At 42.7% G+C, this 13,596-nt stretch overlaps 1 protein-coding gene across 2 annotated transcripts in view; it reads left to right on the top strand.

Moving 5' to 3' along the window:
- LOC128428497 (ELKS/Rab6-interacting/CAST family member 1) overlaps positions 1 to 13,596 on the top strand; it is a 115,558-nt gene that overhangs the window by 55,482 nt on the left and 46,480 nt on the right. For both annotated transcript variants that reach the window (XR_008333799.1, XM_053414692.1), the window contains exons 16-18: positions 5,163 to 5,298; positions 7,844 to 7,975; positions 13,422 to 13,582. Coding sequence is in view for 1 of the 2 variants with exons in the window: in XM_053414692.1 (XP_053270667.1) it covers positions 5,163 to 5,298; positions 7,844 to 7,975; positions 13,422 to 13,582 (429 nt within the window). In the remaining variant the exon portion in view is untranslated. The remainder of the gene's footprint in view (positions 1 to 5,162; positions 5,299 to 7,843; positions 7,976 to 13,421; positions 13,583 to 13,596) is intronic.

Below are 13,596 nucleotides of genomic sequence, written 5' to 3'. Positions count from 1 at the left end.
TTCTGCAAACCTTAAATTATTATTATTATTATTATTTCTTTCTTCGTTCCTCAAAAAGGTCCTCCTTGTACTGTAAGTTTCTCTTCCGCATCCAACGTGAGAAAGACCAGAATACAGTATCGTGCTTATGATCGTTTATGTTTCCTAGTTTTTACCGGCTTAGTAAGCCAAACCAATGTTTCCTGTATTATTCAAAGGAAATACTGAATTCCGAACAGTTAAAGAAAATCCTTGATGTTAATGTTGGTTGAACTGTGTGCAGTAAACATACATGAGCCCCCAGAGCATTTCTGATCAAATATTTATACAGGGCTCCAAATGCAATATTAATATTACCTTAATGTGGCTCCCTGAATATCAGCAACATGCTAATGAGGGAGGTTAAAATGTTGTTTTTTATTTTGGAACGCTTGATGTTTACTGAAGATTATAAAAATGTGTGAATGTGTGTTTGTTTTTAGTTTTTTTTTTCTGGTGGTTGAGAGCAGGACTCACACTTTACAACTTTAAGCTTTAATGAAGGTTATTCTATGTTTGTGTATCTGGGTAGTTCATATAATAGTGTGTGCATTTAGCATTAGTACGTATAGATATTATTGTGGTCCTGCTAAATTTAGGAATTTCAAAGGGCTGTCAACAAGTGTGTTTGTGTTTGTTTATGGTGGCATGATTTATGATTTACAGTATGTGCCGCAGTGTTTATATGAGTGTATTTCTGTAAATGGTGGGAAACGGATGCCTGTTGTTGGTTTATGTGAAGGTGCACGCACAACTGTGTGTGTTTGTCTGCCTGTGTGTGTGTCAGTGCTTTAAAAATGTGTGTGTGGTCCAACCCACAAATTTGATCTAATACAAAGCAGGTTGTGTTTGGTACAGTTCTCCCACTTTCTATCTGTGTGTGTTTGTGTTTGTGTGCGTGTGCCTGTGTGCATGCATCATATCACCACAGTTTAGCTTGTACCTTGTGAACGTGCATACTGTGTGTCAACGAGTGCATAGTTGTGTATGTCTGTGTGTGCCTGTGTGAGTCTGTCCGCACATGGTGTGCTTGCGTGCATCATATCACCACAGTTTGAGTAAACGTCTTCCTGCGTGTTCGCTCGTACTGCGTTTCAAAGACTGCATAATTAAGTATGTGAGCACTTTTTGATGTGTGTGTGTAGACGCGGTTTCACTGCACATTAGCGTGTTGTGTTTACAGCATTGTGGGTAGAGCGAAGGAACATTTCGCCTATTAAAACAACTTCAGCCGAGCCATCGAGTTCAAATCAAAACTGCAATTTTCCAAAATCTATATTCATGGTACATCTGGTGTGTTCATCAGGACAGAGCGGGGTGGAAATGGAAAGAAAGGACTGGTCCTGACACATGGTGTACAGTACAGTACAGCAGAATATGAACTCATTCAACAGTCACAGTTGCATAACAATACAGGAATATAGTTAATCTCATACTTTATCAAACCCTGTGGGGAAATTCTCCTTTCTCAGGCGTTTTCCACAGGGAGGACGGAGATGAGGATGAAATAGAGAAGAAGGACATTCGGTAACTGCCTCATAATGAAGTTACTAGATGATAAGATCCATTTATTTAACCTAATGATGCGTTTAGTGTCATAGAATTTGAATCATGGTCATGTCATTGTCAGTATATTAATCTCTTCCTGCCTGATAGGATTATTACAAACCCACAGCCTTTTTCATCATTTGAAAGTGAGAAATTGTGAATTGTTACATTTTATAGATGATTTTATGAATATAACGATCTGCATTTAACAGTAGAATTGTATATATTGGTATTGTTTTGCAGTCTTAAACTCAAGCTGTTACTTTATGTCTTAGCACATATGACGTCTCTACATGTTACATCCATGTAGAAGGACTAGAAACTTGTCTCAAGCAAACACAGGGACAATATGTATGCAGATGATAAAATCCCTATGGCAAAAAAAGTTGGAGAGGGATTGTTTGACCTCTGTTGCAGTCGCCTGTGATCCATGGTTTATCTTTTTTACAGAGGAGGAGTGCGAGGGATGGTAGAGTACGGGAGGTGGAAGTGACAAAAGAGGGAGAGGCAGACATCAGGGAGAGGAGGAAATGGTCCGTGGTCTGATGAAAATATTTTTATCCGAAGGGTAAAGGGTAATGTTGCATTTTGGCGAGGGTGTGGGTGTTTGGAGGAGACCGAGAGGAAAGAGGAGGGAGAAAAACGATTTGTCCTCTCAGATTGGCTTGATGCAAATAAACGATTGCTATCACGCAAATGATTATAAAGCGGCGTCCGAGGAAAGTGGAAAAATAAGTGCGGGGAAAGAGCAGGGTTTGGTTTGGGAGAGCAAGGCGGAGAGAAGATGAAGAGGAAGTCGCTGTGGTCTGAGGCAGATGCGTGATAGTTACCCATGTAAATGATACACATGAGGAGAGATACAGCCAAACAGGAGAGGGGCTGAGCAAAACAAGTGTTTAGTGTTAGAAAAGGGAAATAGGAAAGAGTGAGAGTGTAAGTGGGAACTGAGTGCTGAGTCAATAGGAAACATCGCAGACCAAATGTCCGTTCCACATGCACATACATAGAGTAAATGTAGCATGAAGCAGGGGAAACCTCAGAGAGCTAACCAGATGGTTGGAGCTTCCTGGAAATCCTCCAATAGGAACATTCCTGCCTGTTTATGACCTGTTACACATGCACACAGGGCGTATAGCGCAAAAATCGATCCCAAGTATTCAAATAGAAATCAACCCCCAACAGAGGATACAAAAAAAAATCCCCATAATGCATCTGATGTTATGCTTCATATGTATAAGCTGCACTCAAAAACAACACAAGTGGAACCCACACTCACGCACGGCGATTGTTATTCTGCGAGTTTTGAGCAGCCAGGTGCTGCCGAGCGGTTTTTTGGCCTCCGTCGTCAAATATCAGTTTTTCCTCCAGCTTCCCAAATTTCTCTGGACAGTTTGCAATCGGGCCCCCTGGACCTTTTAGCAAACACATCGAGGATTTTATGTTTCCATCGTCTGCCAATATCATTTCTCAACTTCCCTGGCAGTCATACTGATGCAAAAGAAACTTGATGGATGACCTCCATTATTTTTAGCTTAGTTTAGCAGGTAGTTGAAGGCGTAGGAAGACGGGAACAATACATGAAAGGGATGTGATTAAATATTTACCCTCTAGAATATGAATATGACTTCGGGCGGTGAGTATCGTGAGATGGCGCTTGCAGTGGATTCCTATCACTGGAGGTCGGTTACTGGCAGCTGCGGCAGTGGATGTGGAGAAAATAGATAATCTACGAGTCTATAAAAAAAAGTTATGATAGCAGGAACACGTGCGTAAATATTTTCACAGTGCAGGCAGACATACTGTAAACAGCTTTTTTTTATATGCAAACACACAAAAGACTTGAGGACACATGCAGCATACAGAAAGAAGGACTTTTATTGAGTTGGATCAATTTCTAATGTCTTAGCCTGTTGTTTACTTTTGTCTTTGTTGGATGAGTGGCTGTGTGTGTGTGTGTGTGTGTGTGTGTGTGTGTGTGTGTGTGTGTGTGTGTGTGTGTGTGTGTGTGTGTGTGTGTGTGTGTGTGTGTGTGTGTGTGTGTGTGTGTGTGTGTGTGTGTGTGTGTGTGTGTGTGTGTGCGCTCTTACACATCCATCCTTTCTGTTTGACTTATCTTTGACTTGTGTCGTGATTCAGTAGACTTTGTTAAACCTTACTGGCATTAGTTTGGCTTAGTCCCTGTGTGTGTGTCTCTTTGTGTGTGTGTGTGTCTGTATGTGTAAGGTATGAGAGATCCTGATCAAGTCAAGCTGGTGTGATAGCTGATACTGTAGGTCTGTGACAGAGCCACAATGGCTTCTAGACAGCTTAAACAGGGATTAAACCCTTTCTCCATTCCCAAACCCTGCAGCTCCCATGAAGAATACCGCTCTCTCTTCCTCCCTCGTTTTTTCCTGCACACTCTCTCTCCGTCATTCCCCAGACGATGATTTAGACTCTGCTTCCCGACACCCAGTAATCCCCCCTCTGAAAAGATCCCCATGCTTCCTGCTGGGGAGAAATCTCAGATGTCATCTCGTCATTGATTCATAGCTTTTCATTGAATTCAGTCACTGATCTTTACATTATATTGGCCCCAAGGGATTTTTATATCTGCTCTGTATCGTACAGAACAGTTAATCCCTGTGTCTTTTATTCTTCGCGGAACAAGCAGGTACTGTGTCCTGAATGTGTTGTGAATGTGACGGTTTAACTCGATATATTTAATGTCAGCCGGCAGCATTGTAGATCCCAGTGATTTCCGTTTAGTTGGTATTGCGGTTTGTTTGTGTGCATACATGTGGGGTCTTTGTGGCAGGTTCATGTCAATGCTGTTAAAGGATAAAACTGGTACTTTCAACAGCTTCACTACCTTAAATAAGGATATAGCACTACAATGCTCCCAGATGTAAATGTTCCTCATTTCTGGAAAGAATACAGTTCCTACATTTTCTAATTTGTTTTTTTTCGTATTGTGTTGGATCTGTTCTTCATGTATTGTCTGCAAGGGACAAGTGGACATTGCCAGTAATATCCCATTCTTCTATTTGGGTTATTCACTATTTGCAGCAAATGTTCTCGTTGGACATCACTCAGGGACTTGCACATTCATCATCTTGGATGTTAAGTCTACTTTAATTAACTAAGTCCACGGTCCAAGTCCATGTGTTAAATTCAGCGTAGCCTCCACTTTTAGATTGATTCTTCTTCTTTTCTATGTTGCACTGAACCATTACACTAGATAGACATTACTAGGTTCTGGATCTTTGCTTGTGGAAATCTTCTCTGTCTGGACCTGTAATTTGAATTGAATACCCATGCTCTAAGATGTGTAGGTTTAAAATGCATATAATATTATCTTGTTGGATTTTCTTAATTTATTGATCAATTTGTGATTAGATCAAAAGTTTTGTGTCTTATTGAAGATACCACTTATCCAGAATCACTACCAGGTAATGTTTGTATATCTAAAGCTGCTCTTCACACTTACAGCTCAGTGTGCAGTCATCCTCATCTTCCTCCGTCTCCTGTCGACATCTTTGTACAGTGAGTGTCATCTTTATCTGTTGCTTTATTGACTTCAACTATTGATTTTTGGGTGTTGTGTGTGTTTGCAGGCAGATGAAGGACCAGTCTAAAAAGGCGGCCAACCTGAGGCACAAGGAGCAGCAGGAGAAAAGCAAGAACGCCCTGCTGATGGAGGAGGCCAAGAAGAGAGAGGACAATCTGAATGAAAGCTCCCAGCAGATACAGGTAGGAAAGAGGGAGGAAGAGGAGGAAAGGAACTGTAAGAGTGGAGGGGTAAAGCGAGAGGGTGAAGAAAGTCAGAAAGGAAAAAGTTTTTCTCCTCCTCCTCTATGTCCTACCTTGAATATTGTCTGCTATCACAACAATGCTTCATCGTAATGTGACAGTTATGACAGGGAGCAGCCTGAGGCAATGTCAAACACACTCACACACACACACACACACACACCACACACACACACACACACGCGCGCGCGCGTGATGCAGCTCTCGCTCAGGGAGTGTGAGACGGGGTAACTGAGGAGGATGACTGACAGGGCGAGCAGATGGAAGATGGAGAGGCAAAGGGGGAGAAGAGGTTGATAAAATGAGAGGAGAGGTGATTAGAGGGGAAAGGAGACAACCACGAACGATGAAATGAATGCTGTGGGTTTTTAACGCTTCCTGTGGTGAGAGAGCTTCTCCTCATTTTCTGCTGTGGTGTCTAGTGACCACGAGATGAGCAGCCATGTGTCGGGTGATGATAATGGCTGCGGTTGTCTTCATATCTCCTCATATTTCCTCCCTTTCACCTCTAATTCACTACGTTTAATTTCACCTAAACCTCCCTGACTTCCTCTTTCCCCTTGTCCATCCTCCTCTTCGCCCTGCGTCTCCTCTTCCAGTAATCGTTAACCTCATTGGTCTCCTCTGATTAGAGGCAGATGAAAACACTCTTTCTGTGCGTGTGTGTGCGCACGCGAATCAGCGTATGCTCCCTGTGGCGATGAGTGATCCTCTGCTTAAGCAGTTTGGAAGTTGTCATTCGTGCATATGCGTGTGGTTAGGTGATGAGCTGATAGCTCTGTGAGTCACTCAGACTTATGAGACCGCAGCGGTCACAACCATAACTAGTGTGTGTTTAACCAGCACTGAGGACGGTTAATGGAATGCAAGTGAGAATTTAACTCCAAACAATGAGAATATTTAATTCAATTAAGATCTGTCTGCGTCGCTGCATAGTCAGACACCAAGTAATGTTGGACCTGGATGCGGATTCACAGCACATGTGTTGGAGATGTTCTGGAGGTTTGTTCACGGCCAATTGTAATGTCTCATCCTCTGGGTCCCACCCTGTCTCCACCAGTTAGCCATTCGACTGTAACCAGGAAAGTCGCCTGGCAGGAAGAAGAAATAGCTCTATTTTTATAGGGCATTGGTGGGAAGTTCATTCGTTTTCCTTGATCGGGAAGTCTTGAGTCCTCGGAGGCAGATGGAAATCAGATTGTGTGATTTGTGAGTCTTTTTGCAGCTTGTTCCAGTCGCAGGAAGCAGCACATCGGAATGAGGAGTGTCCAAGGTTTTGACTCTGGGGAGGTCTTAGGCGAGATGTGACAGGGAAAGCTGCTTTTGCAGGGAAACTTAGGACACACACTGTCAGATGTGGTGGATGTCAGATCAAGGATGGTTTTGTACACCTCGTGATTTTTGGGGCCTAATCTACGCTTCAATCCCCATAAGCGTCCCCAAAATAACTTTTGGACCCCAAATAAATAAAGAAACTTTTTGATAACGAAGGGGAGAAAACTCTTTTAGAAAACTGAGCATAGCGTTCGTTCAGGCCGGTCACAAAGTCAACCACAGCCACAATCCAGTAGACGTGCACTGTGAGTAGCAGATCCTTATGCCGGCCTAATGGCCCAGCTGATCCCCTCCTAAGCTTCAAATATTCCTAGCTCATATTGTGCACTTTATTTAAGATGCTTTAGCTGCCTGCCCTTTTTCCTCCTTCCACTGAAAAGCCACTTTGCAACCGACCTCCAAACCAGCACCTTCCTTTCAAACTGAACTTGACCCAATCACTGTCATGTGTTGTCATTGCTGCCTGTTCCAACCTTAAGTGGGGAGGTCCCAGAACAGAGCCACGCTGCCAAATATACGTTATTGCAATTATTGAAATCAAATACATTTCTCACAAAAGTGGTCATCACTGAATTAGAGATATTGTTCCAAGTATCTAGAGCTCAGAGTAACTGTAAGTGTCAGAGAATGGTGAAAAACTGTAATCACAATTGACCAGAGTCAGAGAGTTTGTTTTATCAAAGCAAACAGTCGAAATATAATCAATTTACAATGATTTAAAACACACAAATACTGACACTCGAGAGGCTGGAATTGATTCACGTTTTGTGTTTTTAGTTGCCTTTGCCATCGTAGCGGTTCACGTCCATCACTTGGGTCCAGACTAAAATAGCTCAACCATTTTTGGCTGGATTGCTGTAAAATCTTTTATTGTCATTCATGGTCTTTGACTTCCCCTGAGCCCCTGACTTTTCTTTTAGCATCACCATGAGGTTCACATTTGTGGTTTGGAGTGAATTGTCTCCGTAGCCTTTGGGAGGATTTGCAGATGTTCCTCTCAGGATGAATACTGTCTGTGACCAAAGGCCCCCAAAACTATTTATATTCCCTTCACCATTTGTTTTTTTATTGACTCCATCTTTAATAAATGCTGCATTAACCGACTCTAAAACTCTGTACTGTCTTGTCATTGCCCGCTTTCTCTCTGTAGGACTCCCTCCGTCATAAAGAGGACCGCATCGAAGAGCTGGAGGAGGCGCTGAGGGAAAGCGTTCAGATCACAACAGAGCGGGAGGTGGTGCTCGCCCAGGAGGAGCATGCACGCGTCCACTCCGAGAAACAGGTACTCTCTCACGCCATGGCTAATAAACACACAACACCCGCATTGTCTACGATTCCTTTTCCCGAACCAATAAATGTGTGAACCAAATCTTTCCTTTAACTCAACCCCTTTAAGCTGCTTTTTTTTTTATTCACCTGGTCACAATCGTCCTCATTTCTGTCTTTTGGGGACATTTGGACGGACAAACAAAAGCGCACACAGACAAATATCTTAATGGCAAAATAAAAAGCCTTTTTGACATAGCTAAACAACGCCATGCCAAAAGTGGCTAATGGTGGCCGGCGACACACATGCCCCGTGCCAACTGAGCTCATTCAGGTGTGGCTCTGGATGTGTGTTTGCCCAGTCACTCCTCATTTGGAGGAGAGGTAAACATGTCCCTATTTAAAGAACAGCTTGTGTTTTGTCCTCCTCGGCCGGCGACGCACAAACGTCTTTTCCTCCACTCCAATTTGTAATCTGTTGCATCTATATTGAGACAGTAGGAAAGCTCCAAGCGGGGTGTGGAAGGGAAGGGGTCAGTGGATTCAACCTCAGACCAGTGGGAGTGTGTGTGTGTGTGTGTGTGTGTTGTTCTCCTGGGCACCAATGACTTAACAAGGCCACAGAGATGGGAAATGTTCCTCAGAGCCAAGATGGGTTTTGACAAGTGGGGGGAAAAAACAGCGTGGGCTCTAAGGATGAAAACTGCCCTGAGAAAACATGGCCCGCTGTAGCTCTTGGCACCCCCGGCTGGACTCCATTGTTATTACTGACTCTAAATGTTGGCCGTCCTCACTGGCCTTTACTTACCAGACCTCTTCTGGACAGACACGGAGAGACAGGCATGCAAACAGATGTTTTACTCTGGAGGTATTTTGCTGACGCCTTCATTCATGGTAAATGTTAATGAGCGCCCCGGCAGACGTAAGTTCCAGGTAGGGTTAGGAGCATAGACCCGTGGACGGATGTATGAAAAAGAGACGTGGCGGATGGGCGGAGCCTGACACGTGGCACATGCACTGAAGGTGAAACGAGGCTTACGCGACAAATTTAGCTTTGTTCTGCTCCGTGTGCAAAAAGGCACGTCCAAAAATCACAGAGCTTTATTTCCAATTCATGTCTAGATCCTGAAGTTTTCAGAGTTGCTAAGTACTACAGACAAACACGGTTAAGTGATGCACATAACAGGTCCGATTTCCCTTTTGATGTAATGATGCAACCGAAAAGAAATAGCATATTGGACTTGGATATTTGAATTCATGCAGCTTTGATGAAGGGTTTGAGCAAGCACGGGAAGCCAATCTGTATGTAGTACTGATCAGTGCTTTAGAGAACACTTTTATTTTATTCGATTTCATGTTGTTTCACATCACGATCACTTGCATATTTAAAACATAGCTAGTTTCAACCATTTTAACTTTACTAGGAGCTCAGGGACCTTTTCAGGAACTTACCTGAACATGTTTTATAAGCAAAGCCTAAAATTGGACCCTTGGCTTTTGTTTCTGTTGTTTCCTTTGGTTTAGGAACCAGTGGAGCTGTTCAATTTAAATTTAAAACAAAAACCTTGTGACTGTGCACAGCTTCAGGATCAAGTGCTATTAACAATAGGACGAGGGATGGACATTTCAGATTTAAATTAAACAGCCATAAACATGTAACGAAAGAAAGAGATGGAGTTTGGAAATTGGACGCATGAGAAATACATTTCAAGCCTTTTTAATCAGAGTTAAAATAATGAACACTGACTATATCATCACAGTTTGACAATACGCTCTCTGAAGTATTAATTTCCCCTTTCTACTTTTGTATTTAATTAATTGTACAGTACATACTGTATATCAGTATTACACCAGGAGTAAATATACAATAAAAACACGATTCTCTCTCTTTTAATTTGCCGTCTTTTTATTGGAGACTAATCCGACTCGCACTCACGGCTCTTCACGAACAAGCAAAAATACACAGAGGCCACTTTTATCTTCCCGTGCCTCCATAGTTACTGGAACAATTTAATCAAAACGTTTCACACAGTAGTAACCTATGGTGTGATTTTAACGTCCCAAAACAAAGATACAACAGAGCCTTAAACCTCGAAGATTGTGAAGTGAGGGAAAGATGAAAAAGTCCCTTCCAACATGTTTATCCTCCTGAAGAGGACTGCGGTTTAATTTGTTTAGAGCCATTTGTGCCAAGCTATCACTTTTAATTTATCAGCGCTGTATAGAAATACTTGAAAAAGCCAGAAGTGGCAGCTTTAATTAGACAGAATCGAGGCCATTTAGGCCAGGACAGGGTGCTGGAGAGCGTCCTCCTACTCAAATGCTTGAGTGAAGGAGGAAGGAGCTGGAACGTCAGCGTGTGGTGAACGAGTGGAGATGGCAGCCAAGCTCTCACCCAACATCAACAGCGCTAACTCAGCCTTTCAGCGCACACACACATACACACACACACACGCAAACGCGCACATACACGTGTGTGTGCGCCCAACACTCGCAGACAGGATAGTAATACACAAGACAGTGGTCCACATACATACATTGCTCCAGACGCGCAAACATGGCGGAAAGAAGTGCTAACTGCTGTTTAAACAGTGCACGTACTGGGCACAACATGGCATTCAGCGGGCGCCAGAGGGACACGGCTCTCTAACGGGAAAGGTGTCTCGGTATACACAAGTCAAATTATAAATAAATATTTTTGTGGCCCTGTTTTACGACCACGTCATTGCAATTAACGTTTCACATAATGATTCATAAAATGATGACAGAGGGAGAGACAATTTCCGACCTTAATGAGGACGGCGTGTGTAAAAGAACACGCGTTTCTTTTTATAGCATTTACACACACACACACACATACACACAGATGCAACCGGGGACAAGCACACAAGCCGCACACCATTGATATGCAGCCATTTATTGACAGCTCCTGTGTGTGCGTGCGCGTGTGTGTTTGTTCCATGGGCAGCAAAAATTGTTGACCACATGAAATTATATTCGACCTATTCTGCTTGCCATGAGTCACTAGTGTACATGTGGTCAAGAAAGGTGTGTGTGTGTGAGACAGAGTAGTGAGTCAACAGTGACACACTCCATCTGTCTTCTGCTCTCCAGCTTTCCGTTTTTTTATTAACCACATAATTTTAATTGTTGAACCCGGTGCACTTTCTTCTTCTTTAATTTCTTTCACTCGATTGCGTTTGAAGTCGCTCTTACACACAAACACACACTTGTTCAGAAGACTGAAGGGGTTGCTGTCCTCCTCTCCTCCTCCTCTCCTCCTCCTCTCCTTCTTTTCCAGCCAGGCCCCGTCACTCCTCAACCCTCCCTGCATCCCTCCATCCCTCAGTCTCTACATCTCTGATGTCGGCCAAAGGCTTTTCTCTCGTCTGTCTCCCTTTCTCTTTCCCTTTAGGTTCCTGTCATCGGTTCCCTCTTCTCCCTCCTAACCTCTCCTCCTCTTTGTGTCTCGTTTGAATTGCAGTTTTAACACTGCCTGTGTTGCTCTGTGCAACTTACTGCACTGTCTGCACTTTCTTTCATCTGACTATTTGTCTCCCTGTCTTCCGTCTTTGCTGTACGGCTTGTTTTTTGCACTTGAGCATTTCTTACAACTTTTCTCTTTTTCTCTGCCTCTCCTCCCTGTACATATCTCTCTTATCTCCTCTTCACCTTTATTTGGGCCCTCTTCATTCTTCACACTTCCATACCTTTCAACATCCATCCTGCTACCTCAACTTTTATTTCTCTTTCCCCCTTATGTCCTCTTCTGTTCTTTCCCCTTTTCTGTACTCCTTTTTTCTCTTCTTCCTTCCTTACTTCTGTCTCACATCCATTTTGGACCCCCCCTCACTGTCAACACCCCCTTCCCTTGCTCTCTTTTCTCCTGTCTTTCTCTCTCTCTGCTTTTTTGTACGCAGCTGTCTCACATTCCACTTCATGAGTTCACCACAGCCGGCTTTAGGTGGTCAAAGGTAACAAACAAACATCCCAAATGGCACTTCTATATGTTCACCATTCATTCTTCACTTTTCATTCCATTCTGTCACCTTTTTATTTTACTGAAGGATATAAAAACTTCTGTAATGGCTTTTTACCTTCACCAAGGAGGCTTTGTTTGTTGTTGGACTAGATCTAGCAGGATTACACACAAACTGGTGGAGGGATGGGGTCTGGGAAGAACACGTTAAACTTTGGTGAAGATGCGGATTAAGGGGCGGATTCAGGAATAGTTTCTTTCTCTTTATCAACATATTAATATTTTTTTTCTAGGACTAATGTGCAGATCTTGATTTACCTCTGTTTAGGACTGTGTTTAGGAATCAAATTGGTGAATATGTTTAAAAACAATTATCACAATTTTAAAGAAAGTGATAAAAAATTACAAATCTGCATGTAAAAAAAACCCTTTAAGTGTTTTCGTACAATCCTGCTAATGAACAACAGAAATCACAACCTCCTTGGTGAAGATAATAAGTCAGTTTTATCCTTATTAAAGGCCTGTGGAGATACAGTTAGAAAAAATAGCTCAAATAATAACTTGAGGTCCGAATGTTCGTGGTGCACTAAAGTCAGAAGTTAAAAAATGTAACCTCTCAGTGGAATCTTCTTGAACCACCTGGAGATCATGATGGGAGATACAGGACGACAGAATCTCAATGATGTCTAAAGAGCCAACATCCAGTTCATTCAAGGAAAGTCTATTGGCCACTTTGGAATTGGTGGGGAGGAATTCTGACAGAACGGGAAAGCAGAAGTCTTGGAAAAAGAATTAAAAAGTGAAGGAAATAGTAAAAATCCATGAACATTGAGAAAGATCCTCCACCTTGAATTAAAGGCCTGGCCTCATTTTTTTATTATTCTAAAGGGAAGACTCTTTATTTTGTCCTTGTCCCAGTTTCTTTGTGAACAGCTGCTTTCAGATTCAGCTTCTGTTCAGAGTTTCTACTTTTTCTTTCTGCCGATACCATCTGTTTTTTTCGAGCAATTAAAACAAATGTTTCCTTTTTAAATAGTTTAAATCCTTTTCTGTTGTCTTTGGGTTTGATGTTTTTGATCTTCTTTCTTTCTGCTTCAGCACCACAGATTCAAAGTGTGCATGTGTGTGTTTAAATAACTTGCTGAAAGAGGAACATTGATGAGAGAAAACAACAAGGAAAGAATGAAATGTTTGATGATTTGCGACAAAGCATTTCATTTAAAAATATGTCAAAGCGCACACACACACCCACACACACACACACACACACACACACACACGCACATGCACATGCACACACACGCACATGCACATGCACACACACACACAAACACACACACACACACACACACACACACACACACACACACACACACACACACACACACACACACACACAACCAAACAATAAATATACATTAAGGCTGACGATTTAAAAGTGGAAGACATGAGAAAGTAATGTTTTCTAATGTGTGTGTGTCAGGTGGAGGACCTGCTGGTTGCCATGGAGAGGGTGAAACAGGAACTGGATGTGATGAAGGCCAGGCTGTCATCGACTCAACTCTCACTGGCCGAGAAGGAAGGTCACCTGACCGCCCTGCGGGCCGAGAGGCGGAAGCACCTGGAGGAGGTTCTGGAGATGAAGTGAGAACACAGAA

Source organism: Pleuronectes platessa, chromosome 22, assembly GCF_947347685.1.
Source record: "Pleuronectes platessa chromosome 22, fPlePla1.1, whole genome shotgun sequence".
Classification (NCBI taxonomy): domain Eukaryota; kingdom Metazoa; phylum Chordata; class Actinopteri; order Pleuronectiformes; family Pleuronectidae; genus Pleuronectes; species Pleuronectes platessa.
The sequence above is the reverse complement of the archived record's forward strand: the minus strand, read 5'-3'. Positions and strand labels throughout refer to the sequence as shown.